The 25,983-nt window shown below is 53.6% G+C and overlaps 1 protein-coding gene across 1 annotated transcript in view; it reads left to right on the top strand.

Moving 5' to 3' along the window:
- Positions 1-416: 416 nt before the first annotated feature.
- The window catches only part of LOC310650698 (chromodomain-helicase-DNA-binding protein 3-like), a gene marked incomplete at both ends in the record, with an annotated part of 37,577 nt that continues 12,010 nt past the window's right edge, over positions 417-25,983 (top strand). Inside the window, 8 exons of the mRNA XM_083380282.1 lie at positions 417-538; positions 11,295-11,563; positions 13,445-13,575; positions 15,310-15,457; positions 16,909-17,084; positions 18,296-18,526; positions 20,035-20,238; positions 21,957-22,168. Coding sequence (XP_083236408.1) covers positions 417-538; positions 11,295-11,563; positions 13,445-13,575; positions 15,310-15,457; positions 16,909-17,084; positions 18,296-18,526; positions 20,035-20,238; positions 21,957-22,168 — 1,493 coding nt within the window. The remainder of the gene's footprint in view (positions 539-11,294; positions 11,564-13,444; positions 13,576-15,309; positions 15,458-16,908; positions 17,085-18,295; positions 18,527-20,034; positions 20,239-21,956; positions 22,169-25,983) is intronic.

Genomic DNA, 25,983 nt, shown 5'->3' with positions numbered 1-25,983 from the left:
CCTCCAAAGTCCCTTCCAAATCTGTTATTCTGTTCCTCCTCCTCCTCCTCTTCCTCCTCCTCCTCCTCCTCCTCCTCCAGACATTGGTATAGGCTTTCCTGCCTGAGCAGGGGGTTGGGCTAGATGACCTCCAAAGTCCCTTCCAAGTCTGTTATTCTGTTCCTCCTCCTCCTCCTTTTAAAGAAGCCAGGGTTTCCTGCCTGAGCATGGGGGGGTTGGGCTAGAAGACCTCCGAGGTCCCTCCCAACTCCTTTTTATCTACTTAAGTCTGATGCGGGGGGCCGCGTTCGAGATTTCTGCTCTTTCCCCCTTCCTGCCACCCCCCCCTCTCCTCCTTCTCCTGGCAATAGGCACCGAGGAGTATTTTGGTCTCCGGGCGGGGGATACCCTAACCCCTTTCTCTCCTCCCTTTCCAGGTGGAGCAGAAGTCCTCGGCTCAGCTGCTCATGACGTGGGGCCTGGAGGACGTGGACCACGTGTTCACCGAGGAAGACTACCACACCTTGACCAACTACAAGGCTTTCAGCCAGTTTATGAGGTGGGTTCCTTCGAGGTCATCCAGGCGGGCCGGTGGGCGGGTGGGTGGGCAGGCGAGGGCGACGTGACCCAGGTCATGCCTGGAAATAGAGCTAGTCCTCAATTTACAGCCCTTTGTTTAAGTGACCGAAGTTACAAAGCCGCTTTGAAGTTTCAAAAGCCACTGGGGGGGGGGGGGACGACGAAAAGAGACCTTACGGCCGGTTTTCACACTGAACGACCGTGGCAGGCTCCCCGTGGGTCATGCGATCCCAATGAGAGGGGCTTGGTCACTGGCATGCGTTTACAACAGTCGCAGTGTCCCGTGTGTGTGTGTGTGTGTGTGTGTGTGTGTGTGTGTGTGTGTGTGTGATGTGATCCACCGTTGTAACCTTCCCAGCCGACAAGCAGAGTCAGTGGGGTGGGGTGGGGTGGGGGAAGCCAGATCCATTTAAGGACCGCGTGACTCACTTAACGGCGGTGGCGATTTGCTTTAACTGTGGCAAAATAAGGTCGTGAGATGGGGCACTTAAGCACCGTCTGACTTAGCAGAGAGAAATGTGGGGCTGAGAAGGGCCCCGATAGACCTTCCGAAGGGAGGGCGCTTGATGGTGGAGGTTTATTCGCTTCTCTGGAACATTTATTGGTTGCCTCTTCAAAAAGTGGTTTTTTTTAAAAAAAATAAAGATCGTCAGGTAAAAACATCCATATCCACACCCACCTTCACGGACGCCTCTTGCGACATCCGGTGCCCCCAGTGAGATTCCGCTAGGTGAGATGCAGCCCACGTCCGTAGGGAGATCCGTCCGTCTGTTTGTCTGTATCTATCTCATCTCTCTCCATCCAACCATCCTATCTTCCCATCCATCCTATCTGCTCATCCTTCCTTCCTTCCTTCCTTCCTTCCTTTCTTTCTTTCTTTTTTTTCTTTCTTTCTTTCTTTCTTTCTTTCTTTCTTTCTTTCTTTCTTCATTTCTAGCTCATCTATCTATCTATCATCTATCTATCTATCTATCTATCTATCTATCTCATCTCCATCCATCCTATCTGCCCTTCCTTCCTTCCTTCCTTCCTTCCTTCCTCTTTCTTTCTTTCTTTCTTTCTTTCTTTCTTTCTTTCTTTCTTTCTTTCTTTCTTTCTTTCTTTCTCTTTCTCTCTCTCTCTCTCTTTCTTTCTTTCTTTCTTTCTCATTTCTAGCTCTTCTATATCTATCTATCTACAGTATCTATCTATCTATCTATCTATCTATCTATCTATCTATCTATCTACATCCATTACAGCCACCCATCCATCCTATCTGCCCATCCATTCTCTCTCTCTCTCTCTTATCTATCTCATCTCTATCTCTTCTCTCTCTCTCTCTCTCTCTCTCTCTCATCCCGATCCACCCACCCATCCTATCTGTCTGTCCATCCATTCTGTCTCTCTCCCGTATCCGCCTATCCATCTAGCATCTAGCTTATCATTTATCATTCTCTCTCTCTTCTCTCTCTCCTTCTTATTGTCATTTGCTTCTGCGGAGTCTTCATTGGAGGAGTCTTTGAGACGGGCAGCCAGAGAAACGGACAGAAATCGATAGATTTGCGGAGGCACCTGAATGCGTCTCCTGGCCCGCTTGCCCGCAATGCACAATTCTCTGCGAAAAGGGTGGCGCTCGACGAAACTCCAGGTTCTCTTTCGCACACACACACACACACACGCACACCCCTTTCTAACGTGATCCTACTCTGGTCACCTTAAGAACCGAACAAGCATTTTGAGAGGGCCCCTCCCCACATGCCCTGTGCTGATAGTCTTCTCTCCGGAGACGTCTGCCCAAGTCGGCACCTTTGTCGGGATTGTCATTCTGGCTTGTGCAAAGGGAGCTGCTTCTCATGCTGGTCTCTGCCCCTGGGGGGGGGGCAAGACTCCTGCCTGGAGAACGGGGGTGGGGGTAGTGGTATCTTCTCTCTCTCTCTCTCTCTCTCTCTCTCTCTCTCTCTCTCTCTCTCTCTCTCTCTTCTCTCACACCCTTTCCCTTTCTCTTTCTTCTTATCTCTCTCCCTTTCTTTCTCTCTCTCTTTCTCTTTCCCTCCCTTTCTCTCTTTCTCTTTCTTTCCCTCTCCCTTTCTTTCTCTCTCTTTCTCTTTCTCTCTCCCCTCCCTCTTTCTTTCTCTCTTTCTCCCTTTCTCTTTCTCTCCATCTCTCTCTCTCTCTCTCTCTCTCTGTCTCTCTCTCTCTCTCTCTCTGCGTTCCTAAACTCGGTCAATCCCGGAAGGTCCCAGAGCTCCCGGCGCTCTCTGCCTCCCAGACCTCCTCTGGCTGCCAGCCTGCAGTTCAAGCCAGGCTCAGCTCAGCTCCCGTCAGCTGCAGGGAAGCCACCAGTGGCCTTGGCAGCCCCCCCCACTCCCCCCCCCCCCGTGTCTCCCGGCTTCGGCTTGGCGGGCAGAGCCCTGCTCGGCTGCCAACACAGCCTCTGCGACCGGCGGCAGAAACCTGGCAGCGGCCAGGCCACCTGAGCCTCGCCAGCTTTAATAAAGGCGGTGATTTATTCCAGGTGCCCGGGGGAGGACCAAGCCCAGCTGTGGGGCTAAGGTGGGGGGGGGGGAGGAGGCAGCCCTCGGCCTGCCTCTAATTAGCTCTAAATTGTTGGGCACTTGCCCGGGCGGGAGGCGGGTCACCCTGCGTGGCTGGAATTGGCCCAAAGCCCCCCCCCCGATCAAGAGGGAAAGCCCCTTTGCAGCCCTTTTTATTTCCCTTTCGTGGCTCTCGGAGGACTTTGAGGTCCCTTGTCGGGCTTTGGGGAGCTAAAACGCTGCAACAGCCACACACACCCCCGAGAGAGAGAGAGAGAGAGAGTTGCCGGTAGCTCCTCCGCTTCGGAAGCGAGGTTGTGCCGTCGGCGAGGAAAATAAATAAATTTGCCATCCCTCTCTCCAGGAGCCCTGGAATCGGAAGGGAGGCAGGAAAGGGCCCAGCCTTATGGGTCTCAAGAGTCCCTTGGGGGTGCTTCGGGGTTCGGATAAAGACACGCCTGCCCTGCGCTGGGGGGGGGGGGGCGGGGGTTGCGCAGCCTGGTGCTGCTAAGGCTTGTGTGGGTGCAGGGTGTCTGAGGAGCCTCTTCCCCCATTGGCACCGGCCCAGAATTAACAAGAGTTGGAAGGGACCTCGGAGGTCCTCCAGTCCAACCCCCTGCTCAGGCAGGAGACCCTGTACCCAGAGGTCCCCAACCTTTTGGGCACCGGGGGCCGCTTCTGTAGAGAGAGAGGTTTTTCCGCGGACTGGAGGGGGCCTGGTTTTATGTGCTGCCTGCATCCCCGCGGATGGGGCTGTTTGTGCGGATCGGTTGTTGGCGTGCCACGGGTCCATGGACCGGGGCTTGGGGACCCGTGATCCAGAACATCTCTTCTTAAAAACCTCCAGGGTTGGAGCCCTGACAACCGTCGGGAAGTTTCTCCTTGGTTCCAGGTTGCTTCTCTCCTTGGTGAGTTTCCATCCGTTGCTTCTTGTCCTGCCTTGAGATACTGGAAGGCTGCTATCATGTCCCGCCTCGTCCTTCTCTTCATTAAACTTCTTGTTAGTTGTGAAGTCATCTCCAACCCATCGCGACCCCACAGACAACGTTCCTCCAGGCCTTCCTGTCCTCCACCATCTTCTGGAGTCCATTTAAGCTCACGCCTACTGCTTCAGGGAGTCCATCCAGCCACCTCCTTCTCTGTCGTCCCCTTCTTCTCTTGCCCTCCACCTTTCCCAGCATGAGGCTCTTCTCCAGTGAGTCCTTCCTTCTCATTAGGTGGCCAAAGTATTTGAGTTTCAGCTTCAGGATCTGGCCTTCTAAAGAGCAGTCAGGGTGGATCTCCTCTAGGAGTGACCGGTTGGATCGCCTTGCAGTCCAAGGGACTCGCAGGAGTCTTCTCCAGCACCACAGTTCAAAGGCCTCAATTCTTTGGCGCTCAGCCTTTCTTACGGTCCAACTTTCACAGCCATACATTTAAACTGGGAAGACCATAGCCTTGACTATACGCAACTGGACATCCCCAATTCCAGCAACCGTTCTTTGTGTGTTTTAGCCTCCAGTCCCCTGATCCTCTTTGTGGCTCTTCCGCCCTACGTACTGCTCCAGCACCCTGTCTTGCAGTGGGGAGGGTGTGTGTCAAGGAGAAGAGCCTTTTCTGCTGTGGCCCCTCCCCTCTGTGAGTCATTCTACTGCAGACAAATGGTTGATGATGATGATGATGAAGGGTGGATGAAACGCGTAACAGTGATACCCATTGTCATCGGGGCCACTGGGAACTATGTCCCAAAGCTTTGCAAAACACATCAAGAAACTGCAGCTTCCTGCCATAACTCCAGCAAAGCTACAAAAATTTGCGCTACTCGGAAGATCTTACATTTTAAGGAGGTACCTGGTTGATTCCTGGGATGCTGGCAGCAACCCGTGTCAACCATCGGTGCCAGTCAATTTGAGTGTTCAGTTGACTGAGTTTCATGTTTGCTGAATAAAAGTTTTATAATAATAATAGTAATAATAGTAATAATAGTAATAATAATAATAATAATAATAATAATAATAATAATAATAATAATAATAATAATAAAACAACTACTGGGGGGAGGTCCAGCCACTCCCCCACCCCTCCCCGCTCACAATTGTTCTCTCTCCCTCCCTCTTCTTCCCATTCACTTCCTTTCTCCAGCCGGCGTATTTCTCCCGGCTAGGGTGAGAAGTTCCCGGGAAGTGCGACAGGACCTGAGGTCATGCAGAGAGGCAGGGTTGAACTGTCTGAATGGAGCCCACGATCAAAGCCATCCAATCCAGCTCCGTCGGCATTCTGATCCTGCCAGAGAGTCGAGAAGCTTGGGATAATAAGAATAAGAATGATTAAAAAGTTGGAAGGGACCTTGGAGGTCATCTAGTCCAACCCCCTGCTCAGACAGGAATCCCAACACCATTTCAGACAAAAGGCTGTCCAGTCTCTTCATAAAATCTTCCAGGGTTGGAGAAGGGAGGGAGAAAGGAAGGAAGGAAAGAAGGAAGAATAACAACAACAGCATAACAGTTGGAAGGGACCTCGGAGGTCATCTAGTCCAACCCGCTGCTCAGGCAGGAAACCCTCTACCATTTCAGACAAATGGCTGTCCAGTCTCTTCTTAAAAACTTCCAGTGTTGGAGCATTCACAGCTTCTGGAGGCAGGTTGTTCCACTGGCTAATTGTTCTCACTGTCAGAAAAATGTCGCAGGTTGGGTTGCAGCTAGTCCCCGACTTACAAAAAGTTCATTTAGGGACCTTTCAAAGTTACAATGGCACATTGTGTGTGTGTGTGTGGGGAATCACTTGCGACCGTTTCTCCCCTCCCCCCCCTTATGTCCGACCATTGGCAGCTTCCATGTGGTCCCGTGATCAGAATTCAAATGCTTAGCAAATGACTCGTATTTATGACGGTCGGAGGGTCCCGGAGTCCTTTTTTTGGTGACCTCCTTTGACCCAGCAAAAGTCGATGGGGGAGCCGGATTCCCGCGACGACCCCGTTAACTCTCTTAACGGCTGCCGTGATCCCGGGGCAAAAAAATGGTCATACAGCGGGGCCCCCCTCCCAAACTCACTTTTAACAAAACGTCTCGCTTAGCGAAGGAAAGGTGGGGCTGATCTGTCGTACGTTGAGGATTACCTGCCTCTTTCTCCCGATCCTGCTCGGGCAGCATTTCCTCCCTCTGGCCTTCCTAGGGCTCCTCTCTCCCCGCCTTCAGAGGAACGGAATAGACGGGAGTTGGAAGGGACCTCGGAGGTCCTCTAGTCGAGCCCTCTGCTCGAGGAGGAGACCCTCTTATCATTCTGGACAAACGGCCGTCCGGTCACTTCTTTAAAAACCTCCAGTGAGGGATCGCCCACAACGTCTGGAGGCGAGGAGTTCCACCGGCTAATTGTCCTGAAATGCCTCTTTATTTCTTAAGCTGCTTCTCTCCTGGGTGAGTTTTCCATCCGTTGCTTCCTGTCCTGCCTTCGGGGTGCTTTGGGGAATAGGTGGGACCCCCCCCACTCCCCTCTTCTTTGGGGCAGCTGCCCCCCACCCCAAATATTGGAAGACTGCTGCTATCTTGTCCCCCGTCCTCCTTCCCATTAAACTCGACACACCCCATTCCAGCAACTTGATATATAAATAAAATTATTATTATTATTATACACGTTAGCCTCCAGCCCCCTAATCGTCCTCCCACCTTCTTTTCTCTCTCTCTCTCTCTCTTTTTTCCCCCCCCTGTTTTTAATATTCTGTTTTTTATTTTATTTTATTTTTCCTTTCCCCATTCTTCCCATCTGCCACGGCAGTCTGGATCAGCCAAGCACGTAGGGCTGGGGCCTTGTTCTTTTTATCTCGCGGTTATCCTTGCCTCTGCCTCTCCATCTCTCTCTCTCTCTCTCTCTCCCCTCCCCTTGCCACATTCTTTTTTTTCTCCAATTCTTTACACACACACACACACACACAAGCACGCACACGCGAGCGCACACAAGGCCGGACTCGCTGTGCCGTTGTGGTTTTTTTTTTTGTTTTTTTTGTTCAGGCCTGCCTTTGTTTCCCAGACACGCCTATTTCTGGAAACCATTTTGAAATTAAATAAAGGCCAGACCCCTCCCTCCCTCCTTCGGTTCAGCGCCTTGCATATTTTCTCTTCTCCCCTTCCCCTCCCCTTCGCTTCCCATCTCCCCTTTTATAAAGCCAGAGCTCGTATTTGTCCGTAATGGCATCCCTTCTTCTTTTTTTTCCCTTTTTTTTGTGTGCCTTTAATAGCCTTGCTGCAGTGCATTGTGGGCGGGAATCGACCATCAATAATTAAAAAAAACAAAAAACAAAACACGAGCCCGATCCACCCGAGTCAACATGAGATCATAGCGCAAGGCAAGCAAAAAAAGCAAGGCGGCTTGACGGCTTCCGTCCTCCGGATAATTTTCCAAATGTGTTATTTTTCCCCCCCCTTCTAATTTTTTTTTTTGGGGGGGGCGCGTGGGGGGGGGGAAGCAAGAGGCCTGAGGCTCCAGGCTTTCACGCCGTTCTCTCCAGGGCCCTGGGAAAAGATGCAGTCCCTAAAGCAGATATATATTTTTTAAATGCAATAGATGAGAAAAACTACTATTGTGTTCACATAATAATAATAATAATAATAATAATAATAATAATAATAATAATAATAATAATAATAATAAACAACTAATAATAATAACATAATGACAATAACAATAATAATAACAACAAAACAACTAATAATAACAACAACAATAATAATAAAAAAGTTGGAAGGGACCTGGTCAGAGAAGCACCTGCCACATAACACCCCGGACTTAACAATTGTCGATAAGAAAGACAAAAAAGTCTGGATAGCGGACGTGGCAGTGCCTGGAGACAGCAGAATAGAGGAGAAAGAACTGGAGAAGATAACAAAATGCAAAGGCCTACAAATAGGAATAGAAATAGACTGTGGCAAAGGCAAGCAAGGGTAGTACCAATAGTCATAGGCGCCTTAGGTGCCATCCCAAAACAACTGGAGCACCACTTGGACACCATCATCGGCATTGACAAATTCTCCATCAGTCAATTGCAAAAGGCGGCCTTACTAGGAACGGCTTCCATCCTGCGACGAGATCTGTAAGACCATCAAACATCCATATCTGCCTATCCCGGGTCCTTGGTGAGAACTCGATAGGCAGACAAAAATGCCAAATCCAGGCTGAACATCTTGCTGACTGTGCGATGATCAATAATAATAATAATAATAATGAATAGTAATAGTAATAGTAATAATATAATAAGGTTGGAAGGGACCTTGGAGGAGATCTAGTCCAACCCCCTGGTCAGACAGGAAACCCTATACCATTTCAGACAAATGGCTGTCCAGTCTCTCTTCTTAAAAACCTCCCGTATCAGAGCACCTGCGACGCCTGGAGGCAAGCTCCGTAGAATAAGAGAAAGAACCAGAGTTTGGAGGGGACCTCGGAGGCCATCTAGTCCAACCCCCCTGCTCGGGCAGGAGACCCTCTAACCCTTCTGGTCTTTGTAGGCTTAAGCCCCCACCGGGCCACACATCAGCAGATGGGCTCTGGCAGCCAGTGAAGTCCTGAAGCTGTGTGCACGGGTTGTGTGTCTGTCTGTGTGTCTGTGTCTGTGTGCAGGGAGCAGGATTGAGATCGCAGGGCCCCCCCCTTGGCAAGCAGAATGATTGCAAATGATGGCTGTCTTCTGCTTCGGGGTTCTCAGTTGGGGGCGGGTGGGGGGGGAAGGAGATGAAGGCGGTGGGGTGCGTGTGCTAGCAGAGGCCTCCAGGAACCTTGCGCCTCCGGGCTCCCTCTGTTCGGCATCGTTTCCTCCAGCGCCACAAGCCCAGCACGCCATCGGCCCCCGGTCGGATTAAATGGAGCGTCGGGCCCGTTCCAGCTCGGCAGTCAGTTTCTCGTCTTTCCCTCGAGACTGATAAAGAGAGGAGGGGGAGACCCCTTTAATCCTCGCTTTGGTGCGCTGGGGCTGTGTGTCTGTGCATGTGTATGTGTGTGTGTGTGTGTATGTGTGCGATTCCTGGGGGAGGAGAGAACGGAAGTGATTTGCTGTGTGATGTTGCAGCTGGCTGGAGGAAGAGACTCGCTCTCATCTCCGCTAGCCCGCTTGCCTTTTTTCTTCTTCCCCCCACAACCCACCCCAGCGCCTGTCTGAGCTCTCCTGACGTGGCGTCTTCTGCTTTCCAGCCTCGACTGTTTGTAAAGCGTTCGTTGGACCCCCCTCCTCCTCCCTCCACCCCCCAAACCGCCCCCATCCCTAAGTGTTCCATTCTCACGTTCCCTGGTTAGAACCCGATGAAAACGTGTGGATGTTGGCTCTGCTTCTTGACCTTCCTTTCTCTGCATGCCTTTCCGACGCAACGCGTCTCGTGTTTTTCTAAAACGAGAACGGCGCCGCGTGTCTTTGCGAGGTGAGCGGCGAGGCCGCGCGGCTTGGCGAAAGCCCCCTCCCGATTTGTAAGAGGGAGTTATAGGATGGCAGGGCCGGGAGGGGCCTCGGGAGGCCTTCTAGTCCCACCCCACCCTTGACCACATACATCATCCTGGACAAACGGCCGTGCAATCTTTTCTTGGGAAAACCTCCTGCGACGGGAGGCCCGCAGCTCCGGGAGGCGAGGTGTGTCCCTTTCATTAAATCTTTCCCGCTGCCGGGAAAATGCCTTCTCGGTTCCCTCCGAGGAGCTTCCGCCCCTTGTCTTTTTGACCGACAGCAGGAGGAGAGAGCTGGAAGGGACCTTGGAGGTCATCCAGTCCAACCCCCTGCTCAGGCAGGAAACCCTATACCGTTTCAGACAAATGGTTCTCCAATCTCTTCTTTAAAACTTCTGGTGTTGGAGAAGGGAGGGAGGGAAGAAGGAAGGAAGGAAGGAAAAAAGAATAACAGATGGAAGGGACCTTGGAGGTCATCTAGTCCAACCCCCTGCCCAAGCAGCAGACCCTAGACCGGAGGTCCCCAACCTTTGGGGCAGCAGGGAAGGGTTCCATGGAGAAATTTTCCTGCGGACCGGAGAGTGCGCGGTTTTGTGTGCTGCCTGCATCCCACAGATGGGGCTTTGCTTCTTTGTGCGGACCGCTTGCTGGCGTGCCCGTGGCTCAGTATCGGTCCACGGACCAGGCGCTGGGGACTCTCGCCCTGCCTAGACCCTTCCAGACAATCTCTTCTTAAGACCCTCCAGGGTTGGAGCACCCACAACGTCTGAATGCAAGACGTTCCGTTGGTTAATTGTTGTCGCTGTCGGGAAATTTCTCTTCATTTCTCTCTCGCGAATGAAAATGAGAAGGAAGGGAGGAAAATGGGAAGGAAGGAAGGAGGAAGGAAGGAAGGGAGGGAAACAGGAAGGAAGGAAGGAAAATGAGAAGGAAGGAAGGGAAACGAGAAGGAAGGAAGGGAAACGAGAAGGAAGGAAGGGAAACAAGAAGGAAGGAAGGAAGGAAAATGGGAAGGAAGGAAGGAAAATGAGAAGGAAGGAAGGGAAACGAGAAGGAAGGAAGGAAAATGGGAAGGAAGGAAGGAAAACGAGAAGGAAGGAAGGAAAATGAGAAGGAAGGAAGGGAAACGAGAAGGAAGGAAGGGAAACGAGAAGGAAGGAAGGGAAACGAGAAGGAAGGAAGGAAGGAAAATGGGAAGGAAGGAAGGAAAATGAGAAGGAAGGAAGGGAAATGAGAAGGAAGGAAGGAAAGAAGGAAAATGAGAAGGAAGGAAAGAAAATGAGAAGGGAGGAAGGGAAACGAGAAGGAAGGAAGGGAAACGAGAAGGAAGAAAGGAAGGAAAATGGGAAGGAAGGAAGGGAAACGAGAAGGAAGGAAGGGAAACGAGAAGGAAGGAAGGAAGGAAAACGGGAAGGAAGGAAGGGAAACGAGAAGGAAGGAAGGGAAACGAGAAGGAAGGAAGGAAAATGAGAAGGAAGGAAGGGAAACGAGAAGGAAGGAAGAAAAATGGGAAGGAAGGAAGCTATCATAGCTGGTTAGAATGCAGTATCGCAGGCTAACTCAATGCTCACTGCCAGCAGTTCGATCCTGACCGGCTCAAGTTGACTCAGCCTCCCGTCCTTCCAAGGTCTGTAAAATGAGGACCCAGATAGTTGGGGGGGGGCAACAGGCTGACTCCGTGAACCGCTTCGAGAGGGTTGGAAATGCGCTGTGAAGCCGTCCGCGGGTGTTGAGCGCCGTCGCTGTGAAAGGCGGAGGGCGGCTTTATCCGCTGCCCAGCGAAAGGGGCTTCGGTGACCCTCTGCGTTGCCCCTTCCTCTCCTCCAGGCCTCTCATTGCCAAAAAGAACCCCAAGATCCCCATGTCCAAAATGATGACCATCATGGGGGCCAAGTGGCGGGAATTCAGTGCCAACAACCCCTTCAAAGGCTCGACGGCCGCCGTGGCTGCCGCCGCCGCCGCTGCTGCCGCCGCCGTCGCAGAACAGGTCTCCGCCGCCGTCTCGGCCGTCGTCCCTTCCCCCGAGCCCCAGCATCTGCTGCAGCCCCCGCCCCCGCCTCTTCCCATCCGCAAAGCCAAGACCAAAGAGGGCAAAGGTGAGTGCCGGGCGGGCGCCGGTCGGCCCTTCTCCGCGAGGAATGGGGTGGGGAGCCGAGGAGGAGGGGGCGACGGCTGTGCGATGGACAGAGGCCGGGCGCCACTGACGGGAAACTGCCGGGGCAAGGAAGAAAAGCTATGGACAGAAGAGAATATTTTGTAGCTCGGGGTTGAATTGTGGGGCACCTGGTGCTCTCTGAGTTGGGCGGTTTCCTTGCAGACGTTTCACGACCCAACTAGGGAATGTCATCAGTGCTAGAAGGGAGGAGAAGGAAGGAAGGAAGGAAGGAAGGAAGGAAGGAAGGAAGGAAGGAAGGAAAGGAAGGAAGGAAGGAAGGAAGGAAGGACTGTGGGGTCCTTGGTGCTCTCTGAGCTGGGCGGTTTCCTTGCAGACGTTTCACAACCCAACTAGGCAATGTCATCAGTGCTAGAAGGGAGGGGGGTTTATGGAGAGAGGAGGAGGAGGAGGACCATGGGATCCTTGGCACTCTCTGGACTTGATGGTTTCCTTGCAGACATTTCACGACCCAACTAGGGAACGTCATCAGTATTAGAGGAGTGGGGGGGGGGGGATTACAGAGAGGAGGGGAGGTGGAGGAGAAGGATGACAACTTTGGAGTCCCTGCTACTCTCTGAGCTTTCTTGTCTTCTTACAGATGTTCTGTGACCCAACTAGGGAACGTCATCAGTGTTAGAAGGGAGGAAAGGAAGGAAGGAAGGAAGGAAGGAAGGAAGGAAGGAAGGAAGGAAGGAAGGACTGTGGGGTCCTTGGTGCTCTTTGAGCTGGGTGCTTTCCTTGCAGACGTTTCATGACCCAGCTAGGGAACGTCATCAGTGCTAGAAGGGAGGAGGAGGAGGAGGAAGAGGAAGAAGAGGAGGAGGAGGACTACTGATGGGTCCTTGGTGGTCTCTGAGCTGGGTGCTTTTCTTGCAGACGTTTCATGACCCTGCTAGGGAACGCCAACCAGCACACAGAACTCTCTCGACAACTCACACTCAGAGAAGCAGGGATAAACCCCAGACAGAAAACCATAGCCCAATGAAAGAACAACCAAGGGGGCTACTACACTCCCACCTACACAGGCAGAGCGAGCTACTGTGTATAAACAGGGAGAAAACCCCTCACCCTTCTACCACTGACGATGTTCCCTAGTTGGGTCACGAAACATCTGCAAGAAAACAAGCTCAGACAGCAACAAGGACCCCACAGTCGTCTTCCTCCTCCTCCTCCTCCTCCTCCTCCTCCTCCTCCTCCTCCTCCTCTTCCCACATTCCCTTCTAGCACTGATGATGTTCCCTAGTTGGGTCACGAAACGTCTGCAAGGGAACCCCCAAGCTCAGAGACCGCCAAGGACCCCACAGCCCTCTCCTGTGTCCTCCTCTTCTTCCTCCTCCCCCCCCTCCTCTCTTCTCCCCTCCCTCTGTTTTGCAAACCCCCCTCCCTTCTAGCACTGGTTATATTGCCTAGGTGGGTCATGAAACCTCTGCAAATAAACCCCCCAGCTCAGCTTTCCATGCTTCAGCCCGACCGGATCCCAAATTCCTGGAGAAGGGAGAGGGGCCAAACTTTGAATCGTCTCGGGCCCCTTGTCACGTCCCTGTTTTTTAAACCCCCCCCCCCATATTTTATTTTTATTTTTGCAAGCGAGCAGAGCGGCCGCAATGCTCGCGTTTTCCTGCAGCATCCCGCTGGGGTGCGATTGTTCCAGGCAATTTTTTTTTGCCCTCCTCTGCTTTGCTGCTTCGGAGCGTCCCCGAAACCCGCCCGTCTCTTTCTGACGACGGGGAAAGGGGGAAATGTCGACTGTTCGACTGAGAAGTCCTTTTTTTTCCCCATTTGTTTTTTTTTCCTCTCTCCCCCCCCCTCCCTTCCACCCAAGGACCGGGCCACAAGAAGCGGAGCAAAAGCCCTCGGGTCCCCGAGGTGAAGAGGAAGATGAAGGGGAAGAAGATGGCGCCCCTGAAGATCAAGCTGGGCATGATCGGCGGGAAGCGCAAAAAGAGCAGCTCAGTAAGGCGCGCTCCCTTGCAGCTGTGCGTGTGAATGTGGAAACCCCCCCACCCCCACCCCCCCACCCTGCCCCCTCAGCTGAGCTTGATGGCTTTGGCATTTCCTGGACCAAATTAGCAAGGTGGAAGAGCTCGGTGGCTTCGTTAAGAGAGACCACCAGCTCAGCTCAAAACTAGCTAATCCCTCCAATCGGTTGCTGTTCTTCAAATTGGGCTGACTTGGCATCGTTGGCTGCCGGTGCTGACTACTGCTAGCCATGGGGAAGGTGTGTGACTCTCTTAAGCCAGGGGTCCTCAGCCTTGGCAACTTTTAAGACCAGTGCACTTCAGCGCCCCTGCAGCTGGCTAGGGAATTCTGGGACTTGAAGTCCAAAAGTCTTAAAGTTGAAGACTTTGAGTTCCGTTCTGGGAGTTGAAGTCCAAACTCTTAAAGTTGAAGTTCAGTTCTGGGACTTGAAGTCCACAATTCTTAAAGTTGGAAGACTTTGAGTTCAGTTCTGGGACTTGAAGTCCACAAGTCTTAAAGTTGGAAGACTTTGAGTTCAATTCTGGGACTTGAAGTCCACAAGTCTTAAAGTTGAAGACTTGTGAGTTCCATTCTGGGAGTTGAAGTCCACAATTCTTAAAGTTGGAACACTTTGAGTTCAATTCTGGGACTTGATGTCCATAAGTCTTAAAGTTGGAAGACTTTGAGTTCAATTCTGGGACTTGAAGTCCACAATTCTTAAAGTTGGAACACTTTGAGTTCAATTCTGGGACTTGAAGTCCATAAGTCTTAAAGTTGGAAGACTTTGAGTTCAATTCTGGGACTTGATGTCCAAACGTCTTAAAGTTGAAGACTTTGAGTTCAGTTCTCGGACTTGAAGTCCAAAGTCTTAAAGTTGAAGTTCAGTTCTGGGACTTGAAGTCCACAATTCTTAAAGTTGAAGTTCAGTTCTGGGACTTGAAGTCCACAATTCTTAAAGTTGGAAGACTTTTGAGTTCAATTCTGGGACTTGAAGTCCACAATTCTTAAAGTTGGAAGACTTTGAGTTCAATTCTGGGACTTGAAGTCCAAACGTCTTAAAGTTGAAGACTTTGAGTTCAGTTCTCGGACTTGAAGTCCAAAGTCTTAAAGTTGAAGTTCAGTTCTGGGACTTGAAGTCCACAATTCTTAAAGCTGAAGTTCAGTTCTGGGACTTGAAGTCCACAATTCTTAAAGTTGGAAGACTTTTGAGTTCAATTCTGGGACTTGAAGTCCACAATTCTTAAAGTTGAAGTTCAGTTCTGGGACTTGAAGTCCACAAGTCTTCAAGTTGTCAAGGTTGCTCACCCTTGCTCCAGGCCCTGGCTGTGCCAGGGACCCTTTTGGCAATACCCTTAGCCTGAGATTCCTTTTAGGAACCAGCACGGCAAATTCAGGTTGCATGGTTGCGACTGTGGGATGCTTGCTTGCTGTTACAACCTCATCTCCACCTCCTTTCTTCCTGCCCCTTCCCCTTTGCCGTGTGAAATAGACTCCACGCGTGGTCCCTCAGATCCAACCCCTTGTAACTGAACTGGGGTTGGTCAACTCCATCGCTGGGCCGGGCTGGGTGGAACGCTTCTTCTTGCGTCTTTCTGCTTGCTTTTGGGCTTAGCTCCGAAGTTGGGGTATCCCACCCCCGTCCCTCTTTCCTTTCCCACCGCCGTTCCTCTTCATCTCCTGCCTCTTTCTGGGTTTTTCCTAATGGAGGATCGCTCCGGTTATGTACAGCATTTGTTTCAGAGCGACGAGGTAGCAGAAGCAGAAGAAGAATCCGACCTGGATAATTCAAGCGTTCACAGCTCTTCCGTGCGTTCCGACAGTTCGGGAAGGGTCAAGAAACTCAAGCGGGGTCGGCCTGGACGGAAGAAGAAAAAAGGTGAGGTTAAACCCGTCCCCCTGGGGCGGGAGAGGCTGAAAGGCCTTCTCCGACAGCGAAGGAGAGGGCACCTTACTTGGTTGTCGAGAAAGAACAGATTTTTTTTTTCAAACTTTCGGTGCCCGTCACATTTCCTAGAATTCTTCCATCAGCCAAGCGTGACTGGACACCCACAAGGAATTTGTCCCCAGTGCATAAGCTCTCAGTGCGCGGACAAGCCACAAAGTGATAGATCGTGATCGTAGTCGTCTCTAGAAAGGGATATTTGTAGCTCAGGTTGAATTGGTTTTCTCTGAGCTTGGGGGTATGAAAGAGAATGAATGGGGAGGAAAGCCATGGCAAATCTAGACAGCACACTAAAAAGCAGAGACGTCACCCTGCCGACAAAAGTGCGTATAGTCAAGGCTATGGTCTTCCCAGTTGCAATGTATGGCTGTGAAAGCTGGACCGCAAGAAAGGCCGAGCGAGCGCCAAAGAATTGAGGCCTTTGAACTCTGGTGCTGGAGAAGACTCCTGCGAGTCCCTTGGACTGCAAGGCGATCAAACCGGTCAGTCCTAGAGGAGATCAATCCTGACTGCTCTTTAGAAGGCCAGATCCTGAAGCGGAAACTCAAATCCTTTGGCCACCTAATGAGAAGGAAGGACTCACTGGAGAAGAGCCTAATGCTGGGAAAGATTGGGGGCAAGAGAAGAAGGGGACGACAGAGAAGGAGGTGGCTGGATGGAGTCCCTGAAGTAGTAGCTGTGAGCTTAAATGGACTCCAGAAGATGGTAGAGGACAGGAAGGCCTGGAGGAACATTGTCCATAGGGTCGCGATGGGTCGGACATGACTTCGCAGCTAACAACAACATCATCTATCTGTCTGCCTATTATTATTGTTGTTGTTATTATTATTATTATTATTGTTGTTGTTGTTGTTGTTGTTGTTGTTGTTATTATTATTATTATTATTATTATTATTATTATTATTAATGATTGGTACTTGCTAGGAGTCAGCTAAGGGTCCACGGAATTCAAGGGAGCTTGTGGCCACTTAGGGATTCTAGGCTGATCCCTCTTTTGACTCCATCCATCCCAGGATCTACCACTCCTTCTCCTACAAGGTGTGGGTCTGCATGTGCCCACCCGACCCCTATGCGGAGTTCCTAACAACTACTTCGTTCCCTTCTGCCTACAATGCAGGAATCTTCCCCAGGCCGACAGCCCTGAATTAAACCAAACACCCCACCCCCACACAACCACCCCCGCGATGGTTCAGCTGCCGGCAAGGGAACCTCTTCCATTTCCGTGCCATGACCAGCACGGGCAGCTACAGGATGTGGGAAGGCCGGACGGTCCGGCCTCGGGGGTCTAGAGCAGGCCGCCCGTGTCTTGGGACGTCGGGGAGACCCTGACCCTTTTTCCTTTCTTCCCCCCCACCCCCCTCACCCCTCTCCTCCCCGGTTGGCAGTTGCCGGCGAAGAAGAGGCGGATGGCTACGAGACGGATCACCAAGACTATTGCGAGGTGTGTCAGCAGGGCGGAGAGATCATCCTGTGCGACTCGTGTCCCAGAGCTTACCACCTGGTCTGCCTGGATCCGGAGCTAGACAAGGCGCCCGAGGGGAAGTGGAGCTGTCCTCACTGCGTAAGACGCTCACCTTTCTTCCTTGCCCTCTCTGCACCCTTGGCACCTCCTGGCCACCTTACAGTAGCCTCCCAGCTGGACGCAGGGATCCCTGCTTTATCCCCAGAGATCTGGGGTGGGGGAAATTCAGATTTCTCCTCGTTTGAACGGATCCGCCTGGACCGATTTCCTATGGGTCCGGCTGTGGGTTCCTTTCAAAATTGGGGTGGGCCAGCGAGGGCAGAAGGAAAGGGAGCGGGGCTGGGGTGGGGTCGCTGCTGTGTGCGTAGGGACAAGGAGACAGGCTGGGGTTGAAGGAAGGACTCTGGCCACCTTTGGGTTAGCCCTCCTCGCCGGGGGCTGGACTAGGAGACCTCCGAGGTCCCGTCCGACTCCGTTCTCTTTCCGCACGCCAACGTCTTTAAGCATCGGCTCTCTCCGGAACAAGCACGGGCAGTCCTCAACTTAACGGCCACCCGTTTCGTGACCGTGTGAGGTTACAGCAGCAGCAGCCCTGCAAAAGGGGTCTTCAGGCCCTTTCTCCCCCCTCCCTGCCCCACACTCGCAGCATCCCACACTCGCAGCATCTCCCCGCTCACCTGATCGAAATTCAGAGGCTTGGCAACTGACCGGCACTTAACGACGGTTGCAGCATCCCTTGTGTGTGGTGTGTATGTGTGTGTGTGACGTGATCCTTCTCCCCTTTGGCGGCCTTCCGACAAGCCGAGGGGGGCGGGAAAGCCGGAATCTGTTGAATAACCAGGTTGCGAACTTCACCCCTGCAGCAATTCGGCTTAGTGACGACGGTCGAAAGAAGGGCGTCATACGGAGCCGAAACACTCCGGATTTTAGACCGAATGGGCGGTGTGGTTTAAGTGGAGGACACCCTACCCACCCACCCCACCTACCCCTGTGAACGTGGAGAACCACGTTGGGGGATGTTTTTAGAGAAGACCCGTAGGCAAACATCCACGGTCTCGGATCTCTTTTCCGAATCCGAAATTCTAGCAAGCGACACTGGGGGGGGGGGGAAAGACACCCACCCACCCCCACATTAATGCTTAGGGCTCCCCCCCCTTTCAAAGCTCCTGCATGTGCTTTGCTGGAGTGGCTGTGCCTTTGCTCTTGTGTCGACCCCTGTTTCCTAACCCAGCTCTCCTTTCTTTGGTGTGTGTGTGTGTGTGTCTCTCTGTGTGTGTTTGTGTGTCTTGTGCGATATCCCTGGCTCGCAGGAGAAAGAAGGGGTGCAGTGGGAGCCGAAGGAAGAGGAGGACGAGTACGAAGGCGAGCTGGACGACGGCGAGAAGGAAGAAGAGGACGACCACATGGAGTACTGCCGGGTCTGCAAGGACGGTGGGGAGCTGCTGTGTTGCGACGCCTGCATCTCCTCCTATCACATCCACTGCCTCAACCCGCCTCTGCCGGAGATCCCCAACGGGGAGTGGCTGTGTCCCCGCTGCACGGTGAGGGGGCTGGGAAGGGCCCGGGTGGGAGGGACGCCCCGGCCCCCGTTTCTGACATGCATATACCTGCCAGAAAAGCTCGGATAAACGTCTCCCCCCCCCTCTCTGAAGGGGGTCCATCCGGCGGGACCCAGAAGGAGGGCCTTCTCCGTTGTGGCTCCCTCCCTGTGATCCGAAGGACCGTCTTTTCCCTGCTACATCCGTGTGAACCCCCAGAACGGGGAGGCAGGCAGTGTTCAGGGGTCCCCTCTCTGAAAGGGGTCCATCAGGTGGGACCCAGAAGGAGGGCCTTCTCCGTGGTGGCTCCCTCCCTGCGGAGATAAGATTGGCCCCCACTTTGGGAGCCTCTCGCAAGGCCCCGAAGAGGCGGTTTTGCCAGCAGGCCTGGAGACCCCAAGGTGGTCCGGAACGTGATCTGTACTCTGTAACATTGAATACATACTAGTGGGAAGAAGCCTTCTGAGCGATTAACTAACATGTAGACTATGATACTATAGAAATTAATTATTACTCACTGTTTTTTAAATACAGGAAGCCAGACAACATGCTGTTTGCTAAATGTTAAGAATGTTATTTTGAAACACTGTAACCCCAACCGTAACCCCAACCTCAACCTTAAACCCAACTCCAACCCTAACCCAACTCTAACCCCAACCCTAACCCCAATCCCAACCCTAACCCTAACCTTAACTCTAACCCTAATCCCAACCCTAACCCCAACACCAACCCTAACCCTAACCCCAACCCTAACCCCAACTCCAACCCTAACCCCAACCCTAACGCTAACCTTAACTCCAACTACAACCCTAACCCCAACTCCAACCCTAACCCCAACCGTAACCTTAACCTTAACTCTAACCCTAATCCCAACCCTAACCCCAATCCCAACGTTAACCCCAACTCCAACCTTAACCCTAACCCCAACCTTAACCCTAACCTTACCTCTAACCCTAATCCCAACCTTAACCGTAACCCTAATCCTAACCCCAGGGACGCGGTGGCTCAGTGGGTTAGGACGCTGAGCTTGTCGATCAGAAGGTCGGCAGTTTGGCGGGTCGAATCCCGAGTGCCGCGTAGCAGAGTGAGCGCCTGTTACTCATCCCAGCTTCTGCCAACCTAGCAGTTCGAAAGCACGTAAAAATGCAAGTAGGAAAACAGGGACCACTCCGGTGGGAAGGTAACAGCGTTCCGTGCGCCTTTGGCGTCTAGTCATGCCGGCCACATGACCACGGAGACGTCCTCGGACAAGCGCTGGCTCTTCGGCTTTGAAACGGAGATGAGCACCGGCCCCTAGAGTTGGAAACGACTAGCACGCATGTGCGGGGGAACCTTTACCTTTTAATCCTAACCCCAACCCTAATCCCAACCCTAACCCCAACCCCAACCATATTCCTAATCCTCTAAAAATTAATCCATCTATAAAAGAGATCAATGAATAAAACCCTATGGTCTCCAGGCGGCCGAGAGAGGCCAGCCGATTTCTCACAGCTCCTTTCCCCTGCTTGCAGTGCCCCATGCTGAAGGGCCGGGTCCAGAAGATTCTCCACTGGCAGTGGGGGGAGCCCCCGACACCGGTGGCGGTCCCCCTGCCCTCCGACTGCAAACCGGACGACCCGCCCCCTAAGACGCTCCAGGGGCGTTCGGAGCGTGAATTCTTTGTGAAATGGGTGGGCCTCTCTTACTGGCATTGCTCCTGGATAAAGGAGTTGCAGGTACGCTCTCCGTTGGGATGCCGGGCCAGGGCAGGGAGGAGGGGGCAGCCAGATCCTGGCCGAATTGGGGCGGGGAGGGTGCTGAGCGCAGCCCCGTCTCTTTGAACTGGGAGCTTTCCATCACCGGTCCCAGCTGCCTTTTTTTATTGTTGTTTGTTTCCTGAACGGCCCCATTTTGATAACACAATCGTACCTACCGCCGGATACGCATTTCATTGGCCACCGAAGCGAAAAGGATTAGCAGTAAAAAGAGAGTAGCTGCGGGTCGCGGTTAAACAGCGGGATCGAAGGAGGAGGACTGTGGGGCCCTTGAGGCTCTCTTGAGCTGGCTTGTTTTCTCGCAGACGTTTCGTGACCCAACTAGGGAACATCATCCGTGCTGGAAGGGAGGGGGCTTGTGAAGAGGAGGAGGAGGAGGACTGATAGATCCTTGGAGCTTGGAGGTTTCCTTGCAGATGTTTTATGACCCAACTAGGGAAGATCATTGGTGGTAGAAGGGAGGAGAGGAAGGAAGGAAGGAAGGAAGGAAGGAAGGAAGGAAGGAAGGAAGGAAGGAAGGAAGGAAGGAAGGAAGGAAGGACTGTGGGGTCCTTGGTGCTCTCTGAGCTGGGTGGTTTTCTGGCAGACGTCTCGTGACCCAACTTGGTTACATCATCAGGGCTAGGAGGGAGGGGGAGTTGCACACCGGAAGGGGGCAGGAGGAGAGGGGGAGGAGGAGGAAGAAGAAGAGGAGGAGGAGGAGGAGGAGGAGGAGGAGGAGAACTAATGGATCCTTGGTGCTTCCTGAGCTGGGCGGTTTCCTTGCAGATGTTTCATGACCCAACTAGGGAAGATCATTGGTGGTAGAAGGGAGGAGAGGAAGGAAGGAGGGAGGGAGGGAAGGGAAAGGAAGGAAGGAAGGAAGGAAGGAGGAAGGGAAGGAAGGAAGGAAGGAAGGAAGGACTGTGGGGTCCTAAAGGTCTCTCTGAGCCGGGCGGTTTCCTTGCAGACGTTTCATGACCCAACTAGGGAACCTCATCAGCACTGGAAGGCTTTGCTCTCTGTTTATATACAGCGGGCACACCCTGTCTCTGTGTTGGTGGGAGTGTTGTTTCCTTCCTGGTCATTCCTTAATTAGCCTGTCGTGACGTGTTTGTTTCTCTGTGTCGGTAGTTCCTTAATTGGGAAATGGTTTACTTCTCGACTGTTGGCCTAAGGTTAATCTCGGTGTGAACCGTTGCTCCTCATCGGGCCGTTGATTGCTGTCAGGTGTTCCCATCTTTTTGTTTCCTAAAGGGAACCAACCACCAACTCGGGCCAAGAAATCGAATCCCGTCGGTGGCTGATCAAGTGGTTGCTTTGACTGTTGTTGCCAGGGTCTGCTGGGGGTGGGGGTGAGGGGGGCGCAGTTGTTGAGTTTTGTCTTTGGGGTTTTATTTCCGTAAGCCGCCTGGAAGTCAACGGGGGACGAGTCGGGCGGCCCCGTAACTTTTCTCCCATTAAAAAAACAAAAACGAATAGTGATGTCGAAAACGGGGCTCGTCAAAGGCCGGAGAAAAACGGGCTCCTAAACCGTGGAGAAAGCCAAGTTTCTCAAGGGTGGGCGGGCGGTAAGCCGGCACCTCGGTCTTCGTGTCTGCAGATTGGGTATCCCCGGATGAAAAGCGGGTTTGGAGTGGCGGTTGCCCTCCTTCGGACGGCTGACCTCTCCTGCTCTGCCCTCTCCCTCCCCATCCCAGCTGGAGATCTTCCACTTGGTCATGTACAGAAACTATCAGCGGAAGAACGACATGGACGAGCCCCCCCCCTTCGACTACGGCTCCGGCGACGACGACGGCAAAAGCGAGAAGCGGAAGAACAAGGATCCCCTCTACGCGGAGATGGAGGAGAACTACTACCGCTACGGCATCAAGCCCGACTGGATGACCATCCATCGGGTGATAAACCACAGGTCGCTGGAAGCCTCAGCGTGTTTTTGGGTTGTTGTTTTTTTTTTTTTTTTTTGATCTTTTTTATCCCACTTTTAGTACTTTATAAGTCACACTCCTGTCTCCTATTATCACAACAACAACAACCCTGTGAGGTGGGTTGAGCAGAGACAAAGTGGCAAGCCCAATGTACACCTAGTTGTTTTTCTTGCTTAAGGCGGGACTGGGACTGACCGTCTCCTGGTGATTGCCCCAGAGTCACCCAGCCGGCTTTCGTGCCTAAGGCTGGACTAGAACTCACCATCTCCTGGCGATTGGCCCAGAGTCACCCAGCCGGCTTTCGTGCCTAAGGCGGGACTAGAACTCACCGTCTCCTGGTGATTGGCCCAGAGTCATCCAGCCGGCTTTCGTGCCTAAGGCTGGACTAGAACTCACCGTCTCCTGGCGATTGGCCCAGAGTCACCCAGCCGGCTTTCGTGTCTAAGGCTGGACTAGAACTCACCGTCTCCTGGCGATTGGCCCAGAGTCACCCAGCCGGCTTTCGTGCCTAAGGCGGGACTAGAACTCACCGTCTCCTGGCGATTGGCCCAGAGTCACCCAGCCGGCTTTCGTGCCTAAGGCGGGACTAGAACTCACCGTCTCCTGGTGATTGGCCCAGAGTCACCCAGCCGGCTTTCGTGCCTAAGGCGGGACTAGAACTCACCGTCTCCTGGTGATTGGCCCAGAGTCATCCAGCCGGCTTTCGTGCCTAAGGCTGGACTAGAACTCACCGTCTCCTGGCGATTGGCCCAGAGTCATCCAGCCGGCTTTCGTGCCTAAGGCTGGACTAGAACTCACCGTCTCCTGGCGATTGGCCCAGAGTCACCCAGCCGGCTTTCGTGCCTAAGGCGGGACTAGAACTCACCGTCTCCTGGTGATTGGCCCAGAGTCATCCAGCCGGCTTTCGTGCCTAAGGCTGGACTAGAACTCACCGTCTCCTGGTGATTGCCCCAGAGTCACCCAGCCGGCTTTCGTGCCTAAGGCTGGACTAGAACTCACCATCTCCTGGCGATTGGCCCAGAGTCACCCAGCCGGCTTTCGTGCCTAAGGCGGGACTAGAACTCACCGTCTCCTGGTGATTGGCCCAGAGTCATCCAGCCGGCTTTCGTGCCTAAGGCTGGACTAGAACTCACCGTCTCCTGGCGATTGGCCCAGAGTCACCCAGCCGGCTTTCGTGCCTAAGGCTGGACTAGAACTCACCGTCTCCTGGCGATTGGCCCAGAGTCACCCAGCCGGCTTTCGTGCCTAAGGCGGGACTAGAACTCACCGTCTCCTGGTGATTGGCCCAGAGTCATCCAGCCGGCTTTCGTGCCTAAGGCTGGACTAGAACTCACCGTCTCCTGGCGATTGGCCCAGAGTCACCCAGCCGGCTTTCGTGTCTAAGGCTGGACTAGAACTCACCGTCTCCTGGCGATTGGCCCAGAGTCACCCAGCCGGCTTTCGTGCCTAAGGCGGGACTAGAACTCACCGTCTCCTGGCGATTGGCCCAGAGTCACCCAGCCGGCTTTCGTGCCTAAGGCGGGACTAGAACTCACCGTCTCCTGGTGATTGGCCCAGAGTCACCCAGCCGGCTTTCGTGCCTAAGGCGGGACTAGAACTCACCGTCTCCTGGTGATTGGCCCAGAGTCATCCAGCCGGCTTTCGTGCCTAAGGCTGGACTAGAACTCACCGTCTCCTGGCGATTGGCCCAGAGTCATCCAGCCGGCTTTCGTGCCTAAGGCTGGACTAGAACTCACCGTCTCCTGGCGATTGGCCCAGAGTCACCCAGCCGGTTTTCGTGCCTAAGGCGGGACTAGAACTCACCGTCTCCTGGTGATTGGCCCAGAGTCATCCAGCCGGCTTTCGTGCCTAAGGCTGGACTAGAACTCACCGTCTCCTGGTGATTGCCCCAGAGTCACCCAGCCGGCTTTCGTGCCTAAGGCTGGACTAGAACTCACCATCTCCTGGCGATTGGCCCAGAGTCACCCAGCCGGCTTTCGTGCCTAAGGCGGGACTAGAACTCACCGTCTCCTGGTGATTGGCCCAGAGTCATCCAGCCGGCTTTCGTGCCTAAGGCTGGACTAGAACTCACCGTCTCCTGGCGATTGGCCCAGAGTCACCCAGCCGGCTTTCGTGCCTAAGGCTGGACTAGAACTCACCGTCTCCTGGCGATTGGCCCAGAGTCACCCAGCCGGCTTTCGTGCCTAAGGCGGGACTAGAACTCACCGTCTCCTGGCGATTGGCCCAGAGTCACCCAGCCGGCTTTCGTGCCTAAGGCGGGACTAGAACTCACCGTCTCCTGGTGATTGGCCCAGAGTCATCCAGCCGGCTTTCGTGCCTAAGGCTGGACTAGAACTCACCGTCTCCTGGCGATTGGCCCAGAGTCATCCAGCCGGCTTTCGTGCCTAAGGCTGGACTAGAACTCACCGTCTCCTGGCGATTGGCCCAGAGTCATCCAGCCGGCTTTCGTGCCTAAGGCTGGACTAGAACTCACCGTCTCCTGGCGATTGGCCCAGAGTCACCCAGCCGGCTTTCGTGCCTAAGGCGGGACTAGAACTCACCGTCTCCTGGTGATTGGCCCAGAGTCATCCAGCCGGCTTTCGTGCCTAAGGCTGGACTAGAACTCACCGTCTCCTGGCGATTGGCCCAGAGTCATCCAGCCGGCTTTCGTGCCTAAGGCTGGACTAGAACTCACCGTCTCCTGGCGATTGGCCCAGAGTCACCCAGCCGGCTTTCGTGCCTAAGGCGGGACTAGAACTCACCGTCTCCTGGTGATTGGCCCAGAGTCATCCAGCCGGCTTTCGTGCCTAAGGCTGGACTAGAACTCACCGTCTCCTGGTGATTGCCCCAGAGTCACCCAGCCGGCTTTCGTGCCTAAGGCTGGACTAGAACTCACCATCTCCTGGCGATTGGCCCAGAGTCACCCAGCCGGCTTTCGTGCCTAAGGCGGGACTAGAACTCACCGTCTCCTGGTGATTGGCCCAGAGTCATCCAGCCGGCTTTCGTGCCTAAGGCTGGACTAGAACTCACCGTCTCCTGGCGATTGGCCCAGAGTCACCCAGCCGGCTTTCGTGCCTAAGGCTGGACTAGAACTCACCGTCTCCTGGCGATTGGCCCAGAGTCACCCAGCCGGCTTTCGTGCCTAAGGCGGGACTAGAACTCACCGTCTCCTGGCGATTGGCCCAGAGTCACCCAGCCGGCTTTCGTGCCTAAGGCGGGACTAGAACTCACCGTCTCCTGGTGATTGGCCCAGAGTCATCCAGCCGGCTTTCGTGCCTAAGGCTGGACTAGAACTCACCGTCTCCTGGCGATTGGCCCAGAGTCATCCAGCCGGCTTTCGTGCCTAAGGCTGGACTAGAACTCACCGTCTCCTGGCGATTGGCCCAGAGTCACCCAGCCGGCTTTCGTGCCTAAGGCGGGACTAGAACTCACCGTCTCCTGGTGATTGGCCCAGAGTCATCCAGCCGGCTTTCGTGCCTAAGGCTGGACTAGAACTCACCGTCTCCTGGCGATTGGCCCAGAGTCATCCAGCCGGCTTTCGTGCCTAAGGCTGGACTAGAACTCACCGTCTCCTGGCGATTGGCCCAGAGTCACCCAGCCGGCTTTCGTGCCTAAGGCGGGACTAGAACTCACCGTCTCCTGGTGATTGGCCCAGAGTCATTCAGCCGGCTTTCGTGCCTAAGGCTGGACTAGAACTCACCGTCTCCTGGCGATTGGCCCAGAGTCATCCAGCCGGCTTTCGTGCCTAAGGCTGGACTAGAACTCACCGTCTCCTGGCGATTGGCCCAGAGTCTCCCAGCCGGCTTTCGTGCCTAAGACC

The sequence above is a fragment of the Vipera ursinii genome (genome assembly GCF_947247035.1).
Source record: "Vipera ursinii genome assembly, contig: scaffold_207, whole genome shotgun sequence".
Lineage (NCBI taxonomy): Eukaryota > Metazoa > Chordata > Lepidosauria > Squamata > Viperidae > Vipera > Vipera ursinii.
Note: the sequence above shows the minus strand (reverse complement) of the source record. Positions and strands in the feature narration are given on the sequence as shown.